The following is a 26,814-nucleotide window of genomic DNA, read 5'->3' on the forward strand; positions in this document are numbered from 1 at the left end:
CCAACTTTTACACGATATGGTGAAAAACTCAACTATGAGTAAAATGTACAGTACAGTGCATATAGTGATGTAAAGATATATTATTATATTGTTACCGGTATGTCCGAAACTTATTTACATTTTAATTAAAATCAGTGACATGTAGCCACAGTGTAACGGAACCTTTCGAAAGATTCCGATTGGACGGTTGCCTTCCCGCTTTTCGGTCACGAGGGACAAATACGCAAAGCATTTCGGGTACCAGGAAACCCTAATGGACGCCATTGGGAAATGAAATAATAAACATTATTGCAAACGAGTTTAAGTATCTGTTCCTTTACAGATTGTACAGAAGTATGAGGTTTTATTCATATAAAAAATATTCCATTTAAGGTGTCTTGGTTAATAGTCTAATCAAAATATGATTACATTTGCTTTGGTATGAGAGATTTTGACAGAGATTGTTGATTCCCCCACCCCACTCAATACAGTCAAGTGGTTTATGGACGTTTCGTGCCACTACCAGTTCGTGCCACAGATATTTGTGTTGAAAAGGGGTAGACGTTTCGTCCCACTGATAATATATAGGCGGATAGGTGTGAATAATGCCGTATAGGTGTGAAAGATATTGGGGTGTATATAAATGTAGAAAATTACAACAATGTTGACAATTATGATTATAAATAACAAACAAATAAAATGATTTATCGTTAGTACACTAATATTTGTAAATAGTGTATTATATGCGATAAACATAAAGCATAATGTGTTGTTATTTTTATGAATCATGTGTATGCGCTTGTAATAATAAAATAAAATGATTTATTGTTAGTATAAAAACATCTATCTATCTATCTATATATACTGCTAGTCGCCAACAATTAGCATTACAAGCAGGTGCGTGTCAGTGCTAGGAAATTAAGGAAGAAGTGTATAGGAGATAAAAGTAATACATAATGTATTTGTGAGACATAGAAACAAAGGTGATAGTGTTAGTTAAAAGAAGGAATATACAGATAAAAGGTTAAAAACAGCCAACCTGCTTAGAAACTGTGGTCTAGTTTGGTCACCCCCAGCCTAAACTGGTCCAGGGTAGGTGCCTGTACAATATTGGCTGGTAGAGAGTTCCATAGGACAATAGTGGCTGGATAGAAGGAGAATTTATAGTAGTTGCTTGGAGTAGGGATTTGTCTGAATGAAAGAGGGTGCAAATGTCTAGTGAGCCGGGTCGGAGGAGTGACATAGGGAGGCATTGGTACAGCAACCAGTCCGTGGACAATTTTATAGAACATCAGTAGCCGGGAGTCATACCTTCTGTTCTCGAGTGAACGCCACCCTAATTTGTCTAGCATGTGTGTGACACTGTTGTGATATGAGTAATCATTTGTAACCCATCGAGCGGCCCTGCGTTGGACCATCTCGATCTTGTTTGTGTGCATAGTTCATTATGTTTAATAAATATAAAACATGAAATGCTGTTATTTTCTATGCTTCAATTGTATGTGATATATACATAAATAATAATATATAACATGAATGAAAAATAATACAATTTAAAATAAAGTTGGTCTTTTTCTTTTAAGAAAAGCTTATGCTTTACTATCGACTCACAAACTTTCAATTAGAGGTATGTGTATTTACGTAATTAGCAAACAATTAATTTCCGACTCGGGCCTTTAATTTACCGACACGGGCTTTTAATGGCCAATAGTAAACAATTAGTAAACAACTCATCGCTTTAATTATGATACAAACTGTGTAATTCATTGAAGGAGTAATTAAAGTCAGTTGAACACACAGTATATAATACCGCCAGACGGTACGAACGAACAACAACGTTAAAGGTATTTTTTTTACATATATAGAATAATAAAGATATATATTATTTTCAATTGATAGTTATAATTTAAATATTATCTTATAAAAACTAATATATCACATTTTCATTGGATAGTTTTAATTTAAATATTATTAAATACAAACTAATATACATCATATAGTTCACAACATATTTCTTTTTTCCAGGATGGCATCGCAGAATCAACGGTCGAGCAGGGCGTCCCGACCTAGGGTTTTACGTACTCGTCCCCCTGTTGCGCCGTGAGGCAGAAACAGTGGATCTGCCTTGTGTCGGAGCACGCCCTGACTCGGGTACACCAGAAAATTTTCAAAGAAGTGCACGGGCGGCTCTTCGAGATCTGGGAGAAGTACGAAGACGATGACATGACAACTACTCAACTGCTGAGAGCGTGCAGCCATATAAACGAGCTGGGACCGAGCACAACCCAGTAGTGTTTTATACAGGAAGGAAAAAGGGCGTGGTGCAAAATTTCAAAAAAGGGCACTTTAGCGCGCGACATCCATAAAAAGGGCACAAATATATCCAGGGCTCGCGCTGTCGTTCGCCACTTGAGCCATTTGCGAAAATATTGAGAATTTGGCTCAAGAAAAATCCGATTTGCGAAAATGCTAAAATCTCGTAAAATTTCATTGAAAACAGCCGCCATTTTAACCCGAAACTGGTTTTCTATATTTTCTCTTTGTTTCAATGAAAGTATTCGCAATTTCAACAGTGAACGAAAACCGGTCTGCACCTGTATCGAGACATCGCTAGACCTTAATGTTATTGAAGTGCACATGGTAGCTGGCAAATCAAAATTGAGCTCGCTTACACATGAAATGACGTTGTTGAATGAAACGTAAAAATGGGTGGAGCTTTGAATACACAGTTAATATTGTCGTATGCAAACGAAATAGCGGCCGGTCGCAAATGTCGTATTATAAGATTAAAAATGAAAATAAGCGTGACAATAAATTAATTATTTCCAAGCTGACTTTCGATCTAAATAAAAGAGTGATAATTAAATAATTAGTTCTATGTCGTTGATGTTACAACTTTCTGCCGATTTTCGATTGAAATGAAAAGGTGATAATTAATTAATTTGATCGTTTTACTCACACACTATGCTTACTAACAGCGGCGTATTTGAATCAAAGGAAAACGTGAAAAACACGCGCGGTTTAATTGCAATGAAAGTTTAATTAAAGTTACGAATTTGTAACGCATAGGAAGAGTAATTCATGTTGTCTACTATATAAATGGAAGTAACCACTTTGTCCGTACAGTGTCAAACAAAGAACTGAAGCAGAGTCTGTATGCCAAAAGTTCATAAACATTATGGTCACAAGTCTGAATAGCAGGTTTTCAGACAACAGTGATGGGTCTGTCCTTACAGCCATTAGCAATCTATTTGACCCCTGTATCCCAGTCCCACAAATACACTCAGACATTGACACTGTCTCTGACTACTTAGGTACTGTAGGAATTGAAGGCTCACAGTCTGAACTGCTTTGCTTTGCCAATTTTGCAAGAGCCAGCCATAATTCTGGAAACAAGTCCGTGACTGACATACACTCTGCTGCAAATTTGGCAATTAAAAATGTCCATTCCTATCCAGCATCAGCAGAAGCTGCCAAAAGGTTGTTAGTATCCCCAGTGTCTACAGTTGATTGTGAACGAGGGCTCAGTAGGCAGAATGTAATCAAAACTGTTCTAAGAAATTGTTTGACTGTAAAAAACATCTCATGAAAATCTCAATTGAAGGAAAAGACTGCAAAGATGTTGACTTTAAAGTGATCTACAAACTGTGGGCTAGTAAAAAACAGCGCAGAATAATAATAAAATAATAATGATACATGTCATGACTTTGTTCTCTGTATATAGCAGGATTTATTTGCAATGTATTTTGTGAATGAAATGTATGCTTGTATTTAACATGTTCTCTGTATATAGCAGGATTTGTTTGCAATGTATTTTGTGAATGAAATGTATGCTTGTATTTTACATGCCCCCGGACCCCCCCTGGATCTGGGTGGCTCAAACATTTTTTGGGCCAGCGCTAGCCCTGATATATCTGTATTGTGACTTAATAACAAGCTTTGTTACACACATTGTATGTATAGTTTTGAGATTTATTGTTGAATAATTAAACCAACAAAATCCAGAATGTATATTTTATTATGTGTTTTATATTTTCATGTAGTAACAAAAAACAGGATTAAACACCATAGGATATATATCTTATACAAACTATAGCTTTTCAAAGAAGTCTTAGAATACTGTTAAATGAGTTACCCTCTTAAACAATTATTTATATTTAAAACGTTACACACATTGCACAAACAAGTCCTTTATATGCATCTTAAATGGAGATTTACAAACACTAACACTTTGTTGAATAGTCAGAAAGTTCTGCGTAATGACATTGTTTTCATGACCACGTGTTGTATTGTGTACATTTTATTTCGCAAAAAGTTTAACTAGAAACGGTGCGGTACTGTCTTTTGTTCATTGTCAGTTATTTCAATACACGTTAATTGGTCTCCGATATAAACTTGTTTTGCTTACAAAGCAATTTGCATCAATTTCTAATTTACGTTTCATCGAAAGTGGAATGCCAAAATCGGAAAGCGTACGTTGCGACATTCTAAACACGAATGATAAGTGGTACAAGTTCAATATTTTTGTAAAATTCATATCTGTGTTTGCCAATTAACATATTTTGACAAGTTACAAACGGGTCATAATGTTCTTAATTGAACCAATGGTGCAGGCCTACTAATGTTACAACAATTAACAACTTTTGGTCAAACAGGGTCCAAGACGGGGTATCAACTTCTTTGCCGACATTCACACGTTATTGTAATCAAAACATCGTGACAATAAACAAGCACGTGCTCCAATTAAGCGCGGTCTGCCTAACCGTAAACAGCAAACGTGTTAAGATTGTCATCTGCTACAATTCATCAACACACATCTACTGTGAGCCTGCGCCAATTGTATTGGATAGGAGGCGGAGCGTTATTTTAATCGACAGCTTTAATATGAGCCTGCGCCAATTGTATTGGATAGGAGGCGGAGCCTTATTTTAATCGACAGCTTTAATATGTCACGGGTTGCTATTTTCCGCGTATGGCCAATTGTCAGGAAGTACAGTGGACGTCATGGGGTTTTGTAATCGGCGTATGGAAACAATTATTGGGCGTAATATACGGCCGTACGCCGCTTAGTGCAAGCCCTGTAAATTAATTTTTATTAACTTAAAACTGTTTTGCATTAAATTGAAATCAAATCAATATTTTACAGATACAACTGGTGTTTTTTTTTTAATTTAATTACGCGTAAAAATAAATGTTTTGATATAACTGAATTATGCATGAAATGCACAATTTCCACGTGAATAACATCGAGGTTTTCATCAAGTCTCCTAAGTTACTGTGCACGATTGTATCCGGACCGATTAGTGTTACAAAGCCACTGAAATTATCGATTGATATTGACACATGGTTATTCATGCATGACGTATTCACAACGGCGCGAATCTTCGCTGATAATAGTCGGCTTAGAAGCTTGGTTAAGAGGCAATGAAGATGTAATCAATAAGGTCGCGCACGGCGGAAAACAGGGGCGGCGGCCTTTGAAAAGGGCAGCGTGGCGCTGATTTGCTTTGAAATGGGGTAGCGAGGCGCTTCAAAAAAGCGGCGTGGCGCCGCGCCACGCTAAAACGGCCTGGATAAAACACTACCCAGGATGACATCCAGGATGAGGACTTCTGAAATGCAATACATTGTATATATGATTTGTGTATGTGTATGATAGGATAGTATGCTGTTGTATCTGTGTTTCTATATTTGTGCACTTTTGTATATGTGTATTCAAACAATGTTTGAAAATTATTTGTGTTATCAATCTAGATATTGTTAAAATGTATGCATGCATTCACTTCTGATGTTGTTAATGTCAATTTATTGCAAATGTTTATATTTATGTAATCTCTGCCAACACAAGATAATCCTACCAGATTGGGTAGGATGCATTTTTTTGTTTAAAATGTATGTTTGCATTCACTTCTGATGTTTTAATATATTTATGTAATGTATTGTTAATGTATTATATGAAGCATTTAAATTGACTCTTCAGCAATCTTGAAAAAAAACATTGTTGTTTTCCCATTGAACAGATGTTACAATCAAAGGTGCGAACGTTTCCTGTTATGATTTCACACCTATTCGATATTATTCACACCTATCCGCCTATGTATTATCAGTGGGACGAAGCGTCCAATGCCCTCCTACACAAATATCAGTGGCACGAACTGGTAGTGGCACGAAACGTCCAGCACCCCAGTCAAGTTACCATTACCGGATCATTACCCATAGCGGATCACTTTGATGTTCAAGACTGCGTATCGCGATAAATAGTTGACATTTGTAGATGATATTTTGCACATAGTATCTTCAAGGCATGTTCTTTAAAACGCATTGATTGACTCGTAATCGGAGCTCTGTCAGACATTTCGTATCATTTGCTGACAGGTATAACGACTTTGTTGACTTCCTTCATGTTAACAAATCGATGTTGAAAACTTTTCGCAGCCACATGCTGGAAAGTAAGAAGTTTACGAATTAATTTAAAGGACATTTAGTAGTCTTTCTGCCTGCAAAAGTCCATTTCAGTTTTAATTCGTGTTTAAGATTTTGCAACACCTTAAATGAAATGAAGAATTAGGGCAATTACGGATCAAGCGTGATAATACAGGGTTGTCATTATGCTTGTAATCAAAGGATTATTTTGGAAAAGTAACCGATTTGGCGGGCGGCCCCCTTGTAGGTCCAGGGCAAGGCCCTGGTAGGGAGGTCAGGTGGGCGAAACCTTCAGACCAAAAACAAATTCTAGACATTTAAGGGACAATATTGCTATTCTCAGAGCATTAAAAGTTAAAAATGAGGTCAAAAGAGAAAAGAAAATGTGCACATTTTAAGTATACTGTACAATGTAAAAACAAATTATATTATAGTTCTTTGCATGTTCCAATTCTATCCATTACCCGTTAATCCAGTATTATTACGATTTCTTTTTTTCAAAACCAAATTACACCCAATTTTGACGATGAATGTTGTCCGCCATTTAACGCAAGTGCATATACAAATTGAATTGTGGGATTGGGGAATTTCCATTGAACATGCATGAATCACGTGACGCGATTTGAGAGCATTGAGAACCGTTTATATTTAGTAATTACGACAAGTCAAGCACTCAATCTAAACTGTTACATGTACGGTACCTCCTTTCAGAAAAGTTTGCAAAAGTGACAGTGAATTTCTGAGAATATAAAAACGCGCCTTTCTTTAAATTTTACCAAGTACTTTTCATTCCGGATTGTGATATAACTTGTCAGGTCATTCATGCATGTAGACCTATATGTATGCAGAGCTCCAGATAAGGATTTAGTCTAAAGGGTATTCCACCCTTGACATTATTGTTAAAGCCTATTTTACTCCTTTGTTTCAGCCATAAAGGGTATTTTGAAATATTTAGGGGTATTTTCCATTTTCATAGAAAACTGACAAACTAAATGGCCTGTTTAATATAGAAATATTATTATTTGTTATTTATATTATTAAATGCAAACAGAATGAATTTTAAATGACGATATGAACAGACTTTCTTAAAAGAAATTCTCGCATGAGCCACTGATCGCTTAAAACGTTCCTTTTTTGATCCACAAGCATGGTGGGCTGCCATTTTTATTACAAGCTTATTTTGATTGACTTACATTTGATTCAAAGATTAACTTACACTCAAAACTCAACTGGATTATTGGTTACGCACTTTAATCGACGTACTAAGATTTGTATTGCGTTTTGTTACGTACTGGGCCGATTTTTAATGCTTTTTTTTTTTTTATCAATGGGTAAATACACAGATACGCCTCTTATCTGGAGCTCTGTATGTATGCATAGTTTAGCAATCTCAAAACACGTTATTTACCTACTTATTACATTATATGTTATGACCATTTGTATAACATAATGCATTATTTAATTGAAGTATTATCAAATGCATATAATTAAATGTGTTATCTGAAATCATTTTCAGATTTCATTGTTCATGGAAAATTAAGAAAATTCTAGCAACAGACACGCTTTTCTCGTGTTTTTCATGTACATATGAAAATCATTCCAAAGTAAGACTTCATGTATAACATCACGTCATTCTTCCTCGGAGAAAGCGTGGACTTTAATATTTAGATGCTGAATAACAACTTCGCAGCGCAGAGGTCACTAATATCTTTTATTTTGGTAGAAAATGGAAGAGCTTTTTTTAATATGTGGAAACCTTTTCTCTAACTAAAAAAACTAGTTAATTACACTCTAAATTGCAACATTCGTTGAGATACGGTAAGTAATAATCTTTGAAATGTACAGCTATTTGATACAATTTCATGTGGGGTCGGCATGTATTCGGGTGCCTGAGCGCTGATTGGTTGACGTGCTTACCAAAAACAATTTGATTGACAGCTGGAAAAATCATTATTTGCCACTCGCTGAGAAATTCATTGAAAACAGTAGCTCTCACAGGTGGAAGTAACGTACCCTGGATAGTTTTTTTATTATTTTTTTAGGAGCCCAATGTATTCAAATAAATATATAAAATCATGTTAAATGAGAACAAAATTTACAAAGAGCCATGAAAAAAATCACCACCCTCTGATATTGGAATCATAACAAGGTCATTAACTTGAATTTATCATAGACCTGTCTTCTGCCTAGAAAAGTCTTCTGCCTGGAATCCAGGCAGCACTTTAAGTGGTATAATAAGCAACATAGTCTATTTTATTGCATAAAACAACCACAAGCCCTGCAAACAGATCATAAAAATAATAAATATTTCCCTAATGCGCAAATTTAAACAACTTATATGATTTGGTGTGCTAGCATAACAAGGATACAATATTCATATCAGGAGATGTTTGAGATCAGGGCATTGTTCAATACTGACTCGAACTGTTTGCTGAAATTCAGCCGAAAAATATCCACATAATGTCAAAAGTGTACTAGGGTCCTTACATAATAATGTCATGGTATTGACCAATAATTTTTTATAAGGAAGCAAATACATGTATAAACTTGAACATGTATATTGTTGTGCAATCTTGACAAGTGTCATTTTATGCTTCTTGAAATGGGTCACCTTTGAAATGCACGAAATAATACTGGAAATTTATCTCATCAGCTCACACTGTACAATTAAGCCACCATAGTTGTTTGGTCACTTGAAGAGAATTTCATTTGTACAATTTCATATCATCCTTTTCCCTTGTGATTTTTCCACACAATGATAAGTATCAGTAATGCATCTTTAGTTCAAGAACTATAGTCTCACCAGTGTGAGCCTTGTTTTAATATTAATTTTTAATCTCTTCTCTATATATAAAATCTAGTGTTTTCATAATACAGGCAACAATGAGGTTAAAATCAATGGAATTCTGTTGTCTTTCTAACCAGTTTTAAAATTAGTGGGTTTCATTAGTGAGTGTAACTAAGTTCCAAAATCATTTGTTTCTCACCACAGAAAATTCAGCAGTTTTGTTTTTCAATGTGTTTTCAGTTTTGTAAAATGAGTGGGACAACAGCGAGTGAGATTGTAGTCCATTCTCAGCCCGATGTTGAGGCGCTGGTACAAGCAGCAGTGAGTGTTCTCACCAATGATATGCAGGTAGTTCAGGCTTTAATGGATTATTTTGGAAATGTTTCAGTATGTAAAAGCTTTAAGTGGCAAAACACGATCTTTTAAGAGACAAGTATTTATGACTTTTTCTTATAGACTTGTATACAGAATAATTTAATAAATTGTCTTCTCATAAACAACAAGGGTCAGGGATATAATATTTTGTGTGAAATTCTGTCTTTTAGTCCTATGCAAAGATTGTTAAATTCCTACGCCTGGGGTCACTACTGGCCAAACTCCAGAATCACATTTTTTATAATAGAATCAAACCCCTCAGACCTCACCTCAATCACACCCATGTTCACAAGATTTTCAATCTTTCTGTATTGAATTTGCTAGTCTGCTTTGGATCTTGCCTAACGTACAGATTGCCCACCAAGATGGCAGCAGTCTTTCCAATCTGCACGTGACTTCTGCGGACCATAACACGGTTCAGCTACTGGTGGACGCAAACACGGGCATTCAGGAGCGTCTGTACATGTGCACGGACTGCAACCTCGCCTTCTACGGGGAGCACGGCGAACAGGAGTGGCACTGGCACCTCAGGCAACACAAGGCGTTCAAGTGTGAACTCTGCTCCGAGGGCTTTGGGGACAAAGGTAATATGCTTTTTCTGCTTTCAGTTTAGCCTCATAAGCCTTGTTTGTGTTAACTAAAGCACAAAGATTTTTTAGTGTTGATTAATTTCATATGGGAACTTGAAATGTTGTTCAGGCTTGTTTGTTTGTTTAGGAAAATGTATAAATTAAGATTTATTAAAATCTTTATTATACTTTCTGATTTGTTGTAAAGGGGGCACACTTGCTACACTTCAATTTTTCATCAATCTAGAGTTGGAACTTTTTTGCTAACATCCAGGAATAACAGCTATCAACAAATTCTGTGTTTTCTAATAGTAATATTAATGAAATAAAAGAGAGTCTTCCAACTGTATTTTCTGGGACGTCCAAAATTTAAGGCTTGAAAGTAGGGACTTCCAACTTTTGAAAGCTAGCGTGAGCGCTGATTACTACATTGGCCACATGGGTAGGGAGGTATATTCACTTGCAACTTAATTCTAACATTCTCAATGATGTGCAGTAAAAACTTGTATTAAGACATCTATTCGACTGTGTTAACTGTGTGTTGAATAAATTTAGCCTTTTCACTGCCAAGAACAGCCTTATTTGTTAACCCAACAAAAAATTTTTTTTTCCTTTTTCAGACTCATTGAAGGCCCACATCCGAACCCATTCAATGCAGATGCCTTATGTTTGTGAGAAATGTGGCTCAGCATACAGTCTCAAGTCTAACCTCACCCAGCACATGAAAACCCACGAGGAGGTCGTGTATTCGTGCACAGATTGCTCCATCACCTTCAAGTGAGCTTTGTATATAAGCAGACTGTGTTAATTAAAAAAAAAAAGCTATTCTCTGGCCTACAAATTAGTGTTTTTCTTCAAAGAGGTTTAAAGAGGTGGGCAGCGTCCACAGCAGTGTCCACTCTCTTCATCTGATCTTCACCAAACTTGGTCAGGAGTTGTATCTAGACAATATCTAGGTCAAGTTCGAATATGGGGCATGCCGGGTCAAAAACTAGGTCAGCAGGTCACTTAGTGCATTTCAAGCATTTAGCATCATGGTGTCCGCTCTCTAATTCAAGTAGTTTTTATCCGATCTTCACCAAATTTGGTCAGAAGTTGTGACTAAATGATATCTAGGTCAAGTTCAAATATGGGTCATGGCGGGTCAAAAACTAGGTCACAAGGTCACTTAGTGCATTTTAAGCATTTAGCATGGTATCCGCTCTCTAATTGAAGTAGTTTTCATCTGATCTTCACCAAATTTGGTTGTATGGTTCAGAGTTGTATGAAGTTCAAATATGGGTCATGCCGGGTCAAAAACTAGGTCACGGGGTCACTTAGTGCATTGTGTACATTCTCTAATTGAAGTCGTTTTTATCTGATCTTCACCAAATTTGGTCAGAAGTTGTGTCTAAATGATATCTAGGTCAAGTTCAAATATGGGTCATGCCAGGTCAAAAACTATGTTACTGGGTCCAGAGCTCCAGATAAGGTTTTGTGAAATTCTTAACGTTACTACCAGATTTTCAAAAAGAATTCTTAACTCTGAAATTTTATTCTTAACGTTACTTCTAAGTTTTGGAAAATAATTCTTAACTTTTCTAAATGACCTAAAAATAAATAATAATGGTTATTTTCATGCAAAAATCAAAATAAACATACTAGCAACTTTATTTATAAGAGTTCAGCAGTGTCTATTCAGTATTATACAATTTTATTTTTCAAATACCTTCATATGCCCAAACTGTGATTACATTGCATGCCTTCGATGAATTTTTACATATTTCACAATTAAAACGGGTCTCCCATTCAATCTTTTCAACGATTAGCAACGGGCATTGTCCTTTCCACTCGTTCAATGTTTTTTTTGTTTAAGTTTGGACCCGTCGTGTCGCGTTTTTTTTTAGCTTTTCCGACTGTGTCGGCAACTGAACATACAACATTGTATAAGATCTGTTCTATAATGTCTTTCTTAACATTCATCTTCGGCTCACTTTGCGTACAATATGTTAAAAGCGTGTTTTTGCGCGCTTTGCAGTTTTTTCAGAAGCTCTCTGGGCGCCGCCCTTGTTTTTTGACAGATAGACTGTACACGCTGCTTTTATTGGAAAAAATGCGCTTTGTTAAACAAACCAGATAACCATTCTATATAAGCACCGAAAAGATCTTTAATAAGCGAAAAGAACTCAATTAAAATTGATACGAACCGATGTAAAAATAATATTTGTAACTTGATTTTGTAATTCTTAATGGTACGACAAGATTTAAAAAAAATACATAACGGACTTGAAAATAATTTGTTATTACAAAAATACGACCCTTATCTGGAGCTCTGTGGGTCACTTAGTGCATTTTAAGGATTTATCATGGTGTCACCCAAATGGTAATGTTATCAAGTTGTCCAAAACCTTCAAATGGGCGTATCTTGTGACAGTTTTGAACTCTTGTTTTTGCCTAAACTGCCCGTTAAAATGCACTTTTTGAATGTACTGCGCCATGCCCCTTTGCAGGTTTTTTTTTTGCCTGATTTTATAGCCGAAATTTGGCTATATTCCCAATCACAACAAGTATACTTTTTCCCCAAAATTTGCTAAAAAATTCCCAATTTGGAAAAATCGCTAATGATATTGGCTGTTTCTCTTTTTAACAAAGTGTTGACTAGTCCAATCCGGTCTCATACTGGTTTGAGACTAAACCTCGATTTGGATTAGGTCTGCATTATTCGTGTGCCGGATATTCTCCGTTCGATTAGGCGCTTATTATATTTGCGATTAAATTCAAGCCTTTTGTGATTTGGCTGAATGGAAAACAAAGATGTTGCATAATTTGAAATATTACGTGAAAAAGATTCCTAAGCAAAAACCTGGCGGCTAAACGAAAACTGTTGATTTTTTTAGCAAGTGTCATTAAATAAACAAACATCGTCAACAAGTACAAGTCCTCCAATTGAAACTCCTTGCATTGTTGATGATAGTAATTTAATTACAAGGGACTATTTTGTATCGTCCTCATTGATGTCCGAAAGCAAAGTGCTGACTGATATTAAACATGTTGAAAGCAGTTCTTCAGAAGAAGATGAAGCGCCTCCTAAAAGAATGGTGCCTGATGTGACTGAACACTGCATGTGAGCTTATTATGTGGAAAACTGTTGATCATGATGGTGTTTGTGCTAAAGATGTTGAACTCTTTCATGTAGTTTTAAATCCTGATTTATTTTCCCAATGTCTTGAAAATGCCAATAAAATTCCTAATTTCAAAGCCATGGGCTATTTTCCCAAAAAGTTGGAAAAAAACCTGCTTTGCACTCCTGGGAAAAACACAGTCACTAGAATTGAAAAAATTGTCAATGAAAGCATGGTTTTGGGAGGAACATTTATTTTCATCACTGGCTGTTGTGGGAAAAGAATAAAAATATAAACAAGCACACTTAAGTGAATTGATGTATTTAACTTACTTGAATAAATATTAGTATATTTACCTTGCAACGTCCTCCATTTAAGTTCATCATTTAGTATACCCCCCCTCTCAGCCACCAGAAAAAAAGATATTTTCATTTTTGAAAAATCATGTAATAAATGACCACACAACCACACTATACATGCCTCTCCACCCCCCCCCCCCCCCCTTTTTATGTCCCCCACTATAGTAGTGGGGGACATATTGTTTTTGCCCTGTCTGTCTGTTGGTCTGTTTGCGCCAACTTTAACATTTTGCAATAACTTTAAATATATTGAGGATAGCAACTTTATATTTGGCATGCATGTGAATCTCATGAAGCTGCACATTTTGGGTGGGTCAAGGTCAAGGTCATCCTTCAAGGTCAGAGGTCAAATATATGTGGCCAAAATCGCTCATTTTATGAATACTTTTGCAATATTGAAGATAGCAACTTGATATTTGGCATGCATGTGTATCTCATGGAGCTGCACATTTTGAGTGGTGAAAGGTCAAGGTCATCCTTCACAAGGTCAAGGTCAAACATCATATAGGGGGACATTGTGTTTCACAAACACATCTTGTTGATTGAAGTATTGAGATAGGTCCCTTCACCTTTAAAAAGAAAAATAGATAAGTGGTCTGCATCCGCTAGGCGGTGCTCTTGACGCTAGGCGGTGCTCTTGACTAATAATGGTCTTGTCAGATGTTTTTACTTTGCAAGGAAACTGAATGCCAATTTGCTAACACTCATTCTCATAACATACATCAACTGTGTAGATAACTAAGAATATGTTGTTTGTATCTGAAACGTTTTATGCATTGTTAATTATCACAAGCTTTTCATTAAGCCCTGCCAGCTATATGATGTTGATTCTTAATTTGATTGTTATTTGTCATTTTTGCCGAGAGTCATACAAATTTTCGTTTCTATGTTGTTCTCCATCTTGTTGAAATGATAAAAGCATCAGGTGCGCATAGCAATCTAAAATCATATATGTTTGACTAAATGTGCCATTTACCGGTACATTTTGTTTAATAAGTACATGTATGTGGTAAAATAATTATTTCAATAATTACTTATCTCAAAGACCAAAACGCTAAAGATACAGCATATGTTATTTGAAACAAAAGTGCATGTAGAAGTATTTGTTTTGATATTATTGTATTATGCACAATTTCCACGAGGATTAACATCTGTTTTCATCATAAGTGCTGAAGTAACTGTCTACAATTTTATAATGAAGGAGCACAAGGCATAAGGTACGAACCGATACAAATCGTGAAGGAGCACATATTACTGACCGATACGTGTGCTTGGTATAACAAAGTTGCTGAAATTATTTACTGATGTTGACACAGGGTAATTCAGGCATGACTAATTCACAACTGTGCACATCTTCGCTGCCTTAGGGGAATACTCTGATATTATTCGACTTAGAAGTTTAGTCAAGAGGGTATGAGTATGTTATCAATAAATCAATAAGGGCACGCTGCAGCTTTGCATTTGAAAATGGCAAAGAGGCGCTTCAGAACGGGGTAGTGGCATAGCGCAACACAAAAAGGGCCTGGAAAAAAGACTTTATTCTAAATAAACTTGATGTCTAATCTACCACACCGCAAAGAGAGTGAAATAAGTTTTCAGTTTCCTAATTGTGAAAACCCTATCACCAGACTTCTTTTACATTCGTTCAGATATGCAATAGAGTGCAAAACACAAGCATTAAATATGGTTTTCCCCTTGTTTGGCAATCTATCATAAAGTAAGTTCTTGCACTAATTTGACAATGTATTTATATCAAAGGTCCGAGGCCAGTTTCCAGAAGCACATGCGCTGCCACTCCGGTGAGCCCTTCAGCATTTTCCAATGTGAGGTATGCAATAAGACATTCGCTCACCAGAAGAACCTAGTTCAGCACCAGAAGATACACCAGAATCGAGGGCGACAGTTCAAGTGTCCTGAATGTCCCGCTTCCTACAGCTACAAGTGTCACCTCACCAGGCATCTTATGATTCACACTGGTAGGTTTTAGCCTCATGAACTTGCAATCTATGCCCAATATTGCAGTAATAGAAATTGCATCATGATAGGGTGAACATCTTTCATAAATTAATTAAATGTATGAATATTTCTTTGAATGATTTTGGTTGTAAACACTTACTGAAGAGGTAATTGCCCTACAGAGGGGAAATAAATATGTGCTTTATATCTAGTTTGATATGCTCTGGATTTGTTTCACATACTGTCAGAACTTTAAAATACTTCCATTTTTCAAAACAAGCCCTGTTAGTAAAAACAATTTATCACATGCTATGCCTGTTTCCCATTTAATACAACCATTACATATTTTTGAGTTCATCTGAGCACAACATGCTCATGGCCAGCTTTTGTGATCGCTTTTTGTCCGTTGTGCGGCGTCAACATTTGCCTTGTTAACTCTCTAGAGGCCACATTTATTGTCTAATCTTTATGAAATTTGGTCAGAAGATTGGTTTCAATGATATCTTTGATGAGTTTGAAAATGGTTACGTTTGCTTGAAAAACATGGCTGAAAAGGGGCGGGGCATTTTTCCTTATAAGGATATATATGGCGAAAGTAAAATCTTGTTAACACTCTAGAGGCCACATTTATTGTCTGATCGTCATAAAACTTGGTCAGAAGATTCATCCCAATAATATTTTGGATGAGTTCGAAAATGATGCCAGTTGGTTGAAAAACATGGTCGCCAAGGGGGGGGGGGGGGGCATTTTTCCTTATACAGGGGTGTCAATTTTCCGGATTATTCCGGAAATCCGGATTTGAGCCGTCCAAGGTTGATTTTGAGGTGAATGTTAATCCGATGAGTTTGTTCAAGGCGGGTGGGGGTAGGGACAAAATTCTTTAAGTGCGGGATCATTTCAGAACGAATATTGTTATAGCATCGTCGGCATTCCGGACATTTGTGCTTGGTACCGATTTTATTTATTGATTTCTGATTGGTAAGCGGCTGGCACTGACATGAGCAGTAACTGGCTACATGTAAGTAAAGCACTGCAATATCATATTTTAAAACAATATGTTAATCAAATTATATATTGACTGCGTATTTGCGGGGTTACTGGTTACTGATTTTCATTTTCTGCAGTCAAAGGATATGCATATTTTATTTCATTTGCAAATGATGTATCGCGACATGTTTTCGGACAGTCGTTTTCGGATACACTGGTTTGTCAATTTTAATTTAATTTCGAAGTTTTTAATATCATTTGTTTAGAATGACAAATACTCCTGCGGTGTTACGGATGGTTTGGTTTATAATATGTTGCATTGTACTTACCAGAAATTGCACCTAGAAAGACTATAAAAAAAGAACAATAAGCTAGGGCTTGGGGGTTCGGGCCCTCTCTTCCCTTTATCCTACGGCTTAATTTAATTTTCCGGATTTCGAATTTGGGACAATTGGCACCCCTGCTTATATGGCTATAGTAAAATCTTGTTAACACTCTAGAGGCAACATTAATTTTCCGATCTTCATGAAACTTCCTCAGAAGATTGGTCCAACTGATATTTTGGATGAGTTTAAAAAATGGTAACCTTTGCTTGAAAAACATGGCTGCCAAGGGGCGGGGCATTTTTCCTTATATGGCTATATATGGCAATAGTAAAATCTTGTTAACACTCTAGAGGCAACATTTATTGTCCAATCTTTATGAAACATGGTCAGAAGATTCATCCCAATAATATCTTGGATGACTTCGAAAATGATGCCGGTTGGTTGAAAAACATGGCCGCAAGGGGGCGGGGCATTTTTCCTTATATGGCTGTAGTAAAACCTTGTTAACACTCTAGATGCCACATTTATTGTCCAATCTTGATGAAATATGGTCAGAAGATTTGTCTTAATGATATCTTGGATGAGTTCGAAAATGGTTACGTTTGCATGAATAACATGGCCGCCAAGGGGCGGTGCATTTTTCCTTATATGGCTATATAAGGCTATAGTATATCTTGTTAACACTCTAGAGGCCACATTTATAGTCAGATCTTCATGAAACTTGGTTAGAAGATTCATCCTAATAATATCTTGGACGAGTTCAAAAATGAGGCTTTTTTCCTTGTATGGCTATAGTAAAACCTTGTTAACACTCTAGAGGTCACATTTATTTTCCGATCATCATGAAACTTGGTCAGAAGATTTGTTCCAATGATATCTTGGATGGCTTCGAAAATGGTTTTGGTTGCTTTAAAAACATGGCCACAAGGGGCGGGGCATTTTTCTGATATGGCTATAGTAAAACCTGGTTAACACTCTAGAGGCCACATTTAGTGTCCAATCTTCATGAAATTTGGTCAGAAGATTGGTCTCAATGATATCTTCGATGAGTTCGAAAATAATTATGTTTGCTTGAAAAAAATGACTTCCAAGGGGCGGGACATTTTTCCTTATATGGCTATAGTAAAATCTTGTTAACACTCTAGAGGCCACATTTACTTCCGATCTTCATGAAACTTGGTCAGAAGATTCATCCCGATTATATCTTGGACGAGTTAAAAAATGATGCCGGTTGGTTGAAAAACATGGCTGCCAGGGGCGGGGCATTTTTCCTTATATGGCTATAGTAAAACTTTGTTAACACTCTAGAGGCCACATTTATTTTCCGATCTTCGTAAAACTTTGTCAGAAGATTTGTCCCAATAATATCTTGCTATCTCAGTTGAGCGTATTTGGCCTTTTTAGGCCCTCTTGTTTATATTACACATGTGTAATACAACATTTTTAAGCGTTTTCATTATACCCCCACAAACGAAGTTTAGGGAGGTATATAGGATTGAACTTGTCTGTCGGTCGGTCGGTCTGTCTGTCGGTCCGTATTAAGTGTCCGCCCTCTAATTCAAGTAGTTTTCATCCGATCTTCACCAAACTTAGTCAGAAGTTGTATCTACATGATGTCTAGGCCAAGTTCGAACATGGGCCTTGCCGGGTCAAAAACTGGGTCACGGTCACTTAGTGCGTTTTAGACACTCAGCATGTTGTCCACTCTCTAATTCAAGTAGTTTTCATCCGATTTACAAAACTTGGTCAGAAGTTGTATCTAGATGATCTGAAGGCCGAGTTCGAACCAGTGATTTTTTTTACTATTTAATCTATGTGAGTCCTGGGACCAGCTGGACTAAAAATGTGTGAGTCCCAAACTGAAAGTGTGAGTCCCAAGTATTATTGACTGTCCATTGATGAATTAAGCAACAAAACACACACATAACAAATGAGAAGCAGTAACCAGGTTTTAAATGGTCTGTTAGCTAAGGAAGAGCATAGCACATACATGTAATGTTGGAAATTACAAATATGCTGACTATTTTTTATCACGCACAAGGCATTTAAAACATACACTTAGACCAGACTAGATGCAAATATGATAATAAGCAATAAGATATTCACAGATAATGAACATGAAAAGATATAAACATAAAAGCAAATAGTTGCCAACTAATAACTGCATACAAACCACAAGTTTTATGCACAAGTATTTTCGCATTGTGTGCACGGGCTCTCATGTTAATACACTTGTTTGATGTAATTAACGCGTTGCAAAGAAAATCCAAGAATAACGCAATGTCACTAATAACATCCAGTAATTAAAGAATAGTGTTCACAAACCAGTGAAAATATACCACAAACATAATATTAAAATACTGCTGGTTGTTTTTTTTTTTTAATTTAATTTCTTTAATTCATAAATTCTCCTGTCTTTAACTTTCTTCAATTTTGACAGAGCAGAATCGAAGTTGAAAGTCAGCCTTTGTTTTTGCTTTAGACCCATTTTTGCAGACGAATTCCGCTACGTCACTTGCAATATAAGTTTTTACTACTACACCGCTTACCCCTAGACAGTTAACTAACGACGAATTTCATTGGTTCTAAGCAACTGATTATCCGATTATTACGAACGGTGCACTTTTATGGAACACTGTGTTTACCTACATTTTACCCAGTACGGAAAGTGCAATAACAACAAATACGATTTCGGACGGACTCGTTACTTGAAAAAAGCATGCGTCCTTTAGATGCACATATTCTTAAACTTTGCGTCTACGGCAATTGTTTTGCGTCTAGGACGCAGGACGCAGAAATCACTGTCGAACATGCGCCTTGCCGGGTCAAAAACTAGGTCAGGGGGTCACTTAGTGCGTTTTTTAACATTCAGCATGGTGTCCACTCTCTTATTCAAGTAGTTTTCATCCGATCTTCACCAAACTTGGTCAGAAGTTTTATCTAGATGATCTGAAGGCCAAGTTCGAACATGGGCCATGCCAGATCAAAAACTAGGTCACAGGGTCACTTTGTATGTTTTACACATTGAGCATGGTGTCTGCTCTCTATTTCAAGAAGTTTTAATCCGATCTTCACCACACTTGGTCAGAAGTTGTAACTAGATGATGTGTAGGTCAAGTTTGAACAACGGCCATGTAATCAAAAAAAAAGGTCACGGGGTCACTAAGTGTGTTTTAAACCTCACCATGTTGTCCGCTCTCTAATTCAAGTAGTTTTTATCCAATCTTCACCAAAATGGATCAGAAGTTGTATCTTTATAATGTCTAGGGCAAGTTTGAATATGGGTCATGCTGGGTCAAAAACAAGGTCACGTCGTGTGTTTTAAACATCACAATGTTTTCTGCTCTCTAATTCAAGTAGTTTTCATCCAATCTTCATCAAACTTGGTCAGAAGTTGTATGTAGATGTAGTCTAGGTCAAGTTTGAATATGGGTCATGCCGGGTCAAAAACTGGGTCACAGGGTATCTAAGTGTGTTTTAAACCTCACCATGTTGCCCGCTCTCTAATACAAGAAGTTTTCATCCAATCCTCACCAAACTTGTTCACTAGTTTTAACTTAATGATCTCTAGGACAAGTTTGAACATGGGCCATTCCGGGCCTTAAACTAGGTCGCGGGGTCACTTAGTGCGTTTTTGACGATGCTGCGAAGTTATCATATCATGAAAAAATTCTTCACAATGGCAACCTATGTAAAAGACCGAGCCAGTCCGATTGAGATAGCTCGATTTTTCTAATCGGCATACCTTGCTGATTATCATTGATAAAGTTATAGGAAGCTCAGCTATAAATAGGACAGCTTATTCTGTAAAAAGATTTAATAATAGTTTGAAAATGTTAATTTTAAATCAGTTATATTCAATCCATTATAAGTTTATAGATCAATGAAGCAACTATGCATTTTCTGTATTGTATTTGACATTTGTCGTGATTCAGTAAATAAATTGCGAATTAAAACGTGTATAATTAACTTTTAACGAGATAATGAGTGTAAAGAAAATGAATTATTTCGAACCTGTTATTTGTAAACATTGTAGCGACTGGTATATAAACAGCATAATAGCCGTATCATATCTGTGATACTCGCTCTTCTGCGTGCTTTCTCATTTTGCATATTTTATAAACTTTTCAAACATAAATTACAGAGCCACATCAGTGCACATACTACATGTATGTTTGACAATTCATTCGTTTGTTGGATATTGTTTGCTGTTTTAAACACATATTAGTTCATATCGCGGAGATTTAGTTAACCTTACCATGGGTTCATGAGGGAACTCACGTATTCAAGTGCTCTTACGACTATGTGCTAATACCCACTTTCGATCGGGAATCATCATGAAATTATTGCCGTACTTAACGAACAAACATGCCTAAGCTTATTGAATTAGAGAAAAAGAACAATAATCAAAAGAGAAAAAGTATATGTTCATGCTCATGGGATTGTGAAATCACATCCGTACACAAAGCATCATTAACTTAGGAAAGGAAACAACGAAATATAAAGTTTGGTATGATATACATGTGAAATTAAAGATAATGGTGTAATTAAAGAGCATGTCAAGTTTTGAATTTATATGCTGAATAGTTATGTTATAACCCACAAACGTTTTACTGTAACAGACAGTTTTTTAAGATAAGTGGTACAAAAAATACACGTTAAATACCTTTTTAAAGTTATTTCTTGTTATATTTGATCGAGAATGTAACCCGCCTCCCAGTTTCGCTGAAAGGATCAAGTTCCCCACGGGTACTACTTCACCGTACCCCCAATTTTTTATTTGTACCCTACATTTTTCGTACCCAATTTTTTTCGTACCAAATTTTTTTTCGGAACCAAATTTTAACTCGTAACCAAATTTTTTTTCGTACCCAATTTTTTTCCTACCCAAATTTTTTTCCTACCAAATCTTTTTACGTACTTAATTTTGTTTTGGCATAATTGTTCTACCCAAAATGTTCGTACCCATTTTTTTCCTACCCAAAATTTTCGTACCCACATACACAATTGTGGTGATGTAGATAAACTTAAATAGATGCTTTTATATCAATCCTGTCACACCAGTACTGTCAGTACTTTGATTTAACATTCAGCATGGTGTCCGCTCTCTTATTCAAGAAGTTTACATCAGATCTTTACCAAACTTGGTCAGAAGTTTTATGGAGATGATCTTAAGGCCAAGTTAGAACATGGGCATTTCTGGGTCAAAAACTAGGTCAAGGGGTCACTTATTGCGTTCTAAAAATTGAGCATGGTGTCCGCTGTTTTTTGTGAAGACGACATGCAAAAAATTATGTGTCAATGCGGCATGTGGGGGTATTCATCACGTCTGTGACAAAGCTCTAGTTGGCTTAGTTTTCGTTTTATTGAACATCGCATTTTGTTATTTTGCTGAATGATGTTAGAAATGTAAACAACATTCGGGATTTATCATAATGTTTGCGTAAATATTTATTTAATTTGCTCATTTAAAATCATGTCATTGTGACAAAAAAGATCTGACACTCGTCATATCATACCATATTTTATAAAACTCGTCTAGGAAATTTGTTAGTAAGCTCGCCAAAGGCTTACAAATTTCCTGAACTCGTTTAATAAAATATGGTATTATATGACTTACTGTTGAGGCAGGTCTGAAGCTACGCAGGTCGCTCATGGCATAAGACCCAGCATGACAAAGTTCTTAATATTCAAACTTTTAACAAAAAGATTGTTTTTTCAGGAGACAAGCCTTACAAATGTAAGTTCTGTGGTAAGGCCTTCAACAGGAATGCCCACTTGGTAAGACACAGAAAAATTCATCTTGAAGGAGAAAAAGAATTCAAATGTCACCAGTGTGGCTTTGCATTCTACGAAAAAAGTGACCTCCAAAGACATATAAGATCACATGAGGGAAATCGTCCGTATAAATGTGATTTCTGCCCTCAAACGTTTGTCTGGAAAAGGTATTTGTACAAACATCTCATTTCACTCCATAAGGAAGAAGGGAAAGTGTTTTGTCAGAAATGTTGCATTGCTTTTGACTCGAACGAGGAGTTAGCTCAGCATGAAGCGTCCCACGACAAGAAGGCCTTGACGCATTCCTGCAGCGTATGTGGAGAGGAGTTTCACTTCAAGTATCGACTGGATGAGCACATGTACCAGCATACAGGTGAGAAGGCTCATGCCTGTGACCAGTGTACAGAGAGGTTTGTGAGCCGCAAGGAGCTAGATCGACACAAGACTGTGCATGCCCAAGCCTTGCACTTCAGCTGTAACACGTGTGAGAAGACATTCACAGCCTTGAATGAGCTGCAGGACCATTTGAAGCTGCATATCGGGTCACATAACAAGTACAGTTGCGCGATTTGTTCGCAGACGTTCCGTTGGAAGAGTCAGCTCACCAACCACATGGTCGTCCACTCTAATGACCACGACTTCACCTGCAGCATCTGCTACAAGGAGTTCAAGAGAAAGCGTGATCTAATCCGACATGTTAAAGTGTTTCATGATACCAAGCCGCCATTTAAATGCTTAGAATGCAAGACAGACTTTCACAGTGCCATTAACTTGCACAGACACAAGTCCGAAACGCATTGGAAGAAAGCTGATGAGATTGATTCTTTGTTTTCTTGCTCAAAGTGCTCTGGGATGTTCCGCATGAAGAAAGATTTAGATCATCATGTTAATAAAGTTCATCCTTTCCGACCTTACATCTGCAAACTGTGTTCAAAACGCTTCACCCTCCAAAAGTTCTTGATCACACACTTTGAACAAAAGCATCCTGAAGAGGTGATGATAGAGGACCTTAACTATATGATTAGGCAGCCAAAGGAACAAGCACCAGCTGAGCAAGCCACTAATAACATGGACACATTTGCCAACTGTAATGTAGCCGAAGACAACGAAATGGATGCTAAACAAAACACTGAAGAAATATCAAACGAAATGGACAACACTGAAGGTGATTTCCATGAAATTCATATTGTTTCTGAGAATGGATCAGAAAGAGAGCGAAGCACACAGACGGAGAAGGCGGATGAAGACGACTCATTAGTCTTGGACTCTGACCAGCCAATGTCAGAGGCTATTACACTGGCCCAGCTCTCCCAACAAGTCCCTGATGAAGGCATCTTCCCCATCTTTTTGCAAGAAAACCTTGCCTCAAATGAAGAAACAGGAACCGAACAACATCACCCAGTTCAGCAGATCAGCTTGCAAAATGGATCCCATTTGGTGACCGGCAACATCCGCAGCCAGTCCACACGTCAGCCCCAGATATTCACCATTCCAGCGCATCAAGTTCTCAGTCTGGAGGGCAGCTCGCTTATGGCCAAACCCCCCGTCATCACCCAGGTCCCAATTACTGTACATCAACATCAGCCTGCAAGGCCAGGCCAGGCCCCCCAGATACGAGTCATCAGGCAGCAGGTTCAGAGATCACCAGAGACTGGGCAACCCAGGCAACCAACAATTCGTTCCATTAAGATCATACCACGGTATCCGAATGACCCCAATGTGTTGAGGATGGTATCTGTTGCTTCAAGTCCTCCAATCATAATAGAGAATCGCAGTTTGTTGCAGTCGGCTGGGAGTCAGCCAACAACTGTTGTGTCATCAGAGACGCTACAGGTCATGAATGTCAATGATGTAGAGCTAATTCCCTGTGAAAATGTGTGATTAACCAGAACTTTTAGACCATGTTTTTTTGGTTTGTTTGGTAATTTGTCATTTGATCATTAAAGTTGCACGTATATTATGATATTTTATTGTTTTGAAAAAGAATCTATTTGTGAAATACTTATAGCTGTTAATTATAAAAAGAAGTTTACAGCATCAAAGCTAACCAAAGACTTGGAAATGTTTTAAATTCTCTTTCAGGAAACTTTTGTGTGGATTTTCATGAAACTGGGATAAAAAGTTATATCACTAAGATTGTGGTACAAAATGTTACTCTTAAAGATTTAAAAGCTCCATATTTTTGTGTCAGCTTCATATCTGCTTTGAAGGATTCTTATAACACTTATAAACATAATCACACTAGACCGTTGACGGTTAAAACTATTTCGTAAGGTCGATTTGTGGCCTTTAGACGACCTTGATAAGAATAGTAATGGTCATGCAACAATAGAATGTTTATTATTTAGTGAATGTATTCAAAAATGTGTTAACTAACTGCTAACTTATTAGTATTTACTAAAAAGTTACTCTAAAATGACCAAATTATATAGCAGAAAATGAATATATGGTTATGATTTCAAATTGAAAGTGTGTACTGGTTTGGTAAGGACTAGTTACAACAAACTTAGGAGAATTACACTCATTACTTCTTGTTCATATGAGATGTATATGGCAATGTGTATGTTGAGCCTTGGTGTTTGATATACATGTACATCTGCTTGCATTCTTAAATCTAATATTATTTAAGTTTTGTATATACACAAATATTTAATGAACATTTATTTGAAGTATATTATCATTTCCTACATGTGTGGTCTTGTTAGGTTTTGGCGATGAATCTTTATGTTAAATACATACAAATGTTTATGTTAAATAAAATGTATTGAGAAACGCTGGATATTGAGCAATTTTACTCATGGATATTCATGTGTTCTCTTAATACTATACACAGTTTAAGATGTAAAGTAATATTGTATGAAATTAGGGGCATGTGGAAACGCATTGATATGTCGGATCCAAATGCCAGTTAATATAATAAAATGGTCAATCAGAGACTTTCAACTGTTGAAAACATGCAAACACGTATTAATATGGAAGCTTTAGAGTTCAGTTGGGTTGGAAAAACTATTAACATCCTATCAAATATGTTCCTTATGATAGTTCTCTCTTTGTTGATAATTTAATGCTGTTTGTGTTAAAACATTGTTTCCTAAAATTGTGTCCAGATTCAGCTGAAAAGTCTTTTACTGGAAATAATTTATACTGGCAAAAACTATATCTGAAACTGCACTTTTACATCTCAAAAGACATTATTTGTGCGGATGGAACCAAAAGGGAGCTGGAATAAGTACCCATATATTTAAGTTTGCTACACATTCTTTCTTTAACTATTATATTTAAATGTGTTTTTTTTAATTAAATTTGGCTATTTTGGGTAGGCTTGTAAGGGCCCATTCTTGTCCATTTTTAAAGGCAATTTAGTGCATGTATATTCTTTGTTAATATGAGAAATGACACATTTTTCGTATAGTTAGTTGAGAATGAAAGATTGTTGGTTTATGTTAATGAATTTGAAATAAAATGTTAATAAAAACATCTTATAACTTAATTTGTGCAGTGATTTTTTCCTGTTGAAAAACAAGGCCGCTATGGGGCAGGAAAGTTTTCCTTATATGGTGATAGCGAAACCATATTAACAGTCTATTGGCCTCATTTATTGTTCAATCTGTATACAACTTGTAAGAACATTTTTTCTTTGAAATCTCGGTTGAGTTTGAAAGTGGTACATGTAAGGTAAAAAACTATGTAAGTCATATAAATAACAACACATAGTTTTTAAAACTCTAGACGTCACAATTGAAGTCCAATCTTCCTGAAACTTGGCGAGTACATGTGCTATAATAGTACATGTATATATCATTTGAATTTTAAAATGGTTTTGTTCTGTTGATATGTGGATGCCAATGGATTGTGTCAGTCTGGCTTGTAATTGGGGCTTAATTGCAACTCTTAACACCGGTTGAAGTTGCTTCTCTGAAGGTAACAACCTTGAAAAAGAATAGTATGATGGTGTTATGTTGGAGTTGTTGATGATGATAATTATAATAACGATGATTTTGATAAAGATGATGATATTGGCGATGGGTTCAGAAACATGATAATTTTCAAATGATATTGAATTATTCGAATTGATGTATTGCCATTACTTCAGATTAGTATATTTATTTAAGTAAGTAAAACACCAAGAACTGTTATAATTAAATCTTATCTGACCTTGCATTCTATACACAT

At 36.4% G+C, this 26,814-nt stretch overlaps 1 protein-coding gene across 1 annotated transcript; it reads left to right on the plus strand.

Annotated features, from left to right (window-relative positions):
- The first annotated feature begins 213 nt into the window (after window positions 1-213).
- On the plus strand, window positions 214-26,131 carry LOC127853380 (zinc finger protein 271-like). Its single transcript, XM_052387870.1, has 6 exons — window positions 214-333; window positions 9,431-9,538; window positions 9,918-10,149; window positions 10,755-10,911; window positions 15,353-15,570; window positions 22,586-26,131. The coding sequence occupies exons 2-6, from the start codon at window positions 9,440-9,442 to the stop codon at window positions 24,520-24,522; spliced, it is 2,643 nt and encodes an 880-aa protein (XP_052243830.1). The 5' UTR covers window positions 214-333; window positions 9,431-9,439; the 3' UTR covers window positions 24,523-26,131.
- Window positions 26,132-26,814: the final 683 nt, after the last annotated feature.

Source organism: Dreissena polymorpha, chromosome 12, assembly GCF_020536995.1.
Source record: "Dreissena polymorpha isolate Duluth1 chromosome 12, UMN_Dpol_1.0, whole genome shotgun sequence".
NCBI classification, from domain to species: domain Eukaryota; kingdom Metazoa; phylum Mollusca; class Bivalvia; order Myida; family Dreissenidae; genus Dreissena; species Dreissena polymorpha.

What these genes read in the sequence shown, in the direction of transcription:
- LOC127853380 (XM_052387870.1), top strand. Translation starts at nt 9,440, where the DNA reads ATGAGTGGGACAACAGCGAGTGAGATTGTAGTCCATTCTCAGCCCGAT. An exon ending in GATTGCTCCATCACCTTCAA is followed by an intron (nt 10,912 to 15,352) that starts GTGAGCTTTGTA and finishes TTTATATCAAAG; the next exon opens with GTCCGAGGCCAGTTTCCAGA. An exon ending in GCATCTTATGATTCACACTG is followed by an intron (nt 15,571 to 22,585) that starts GTAGGTTTTAGC and finishes TTGTTTTTTCAG; the next exon opens with GAGACAAGCCTTACAAATGT.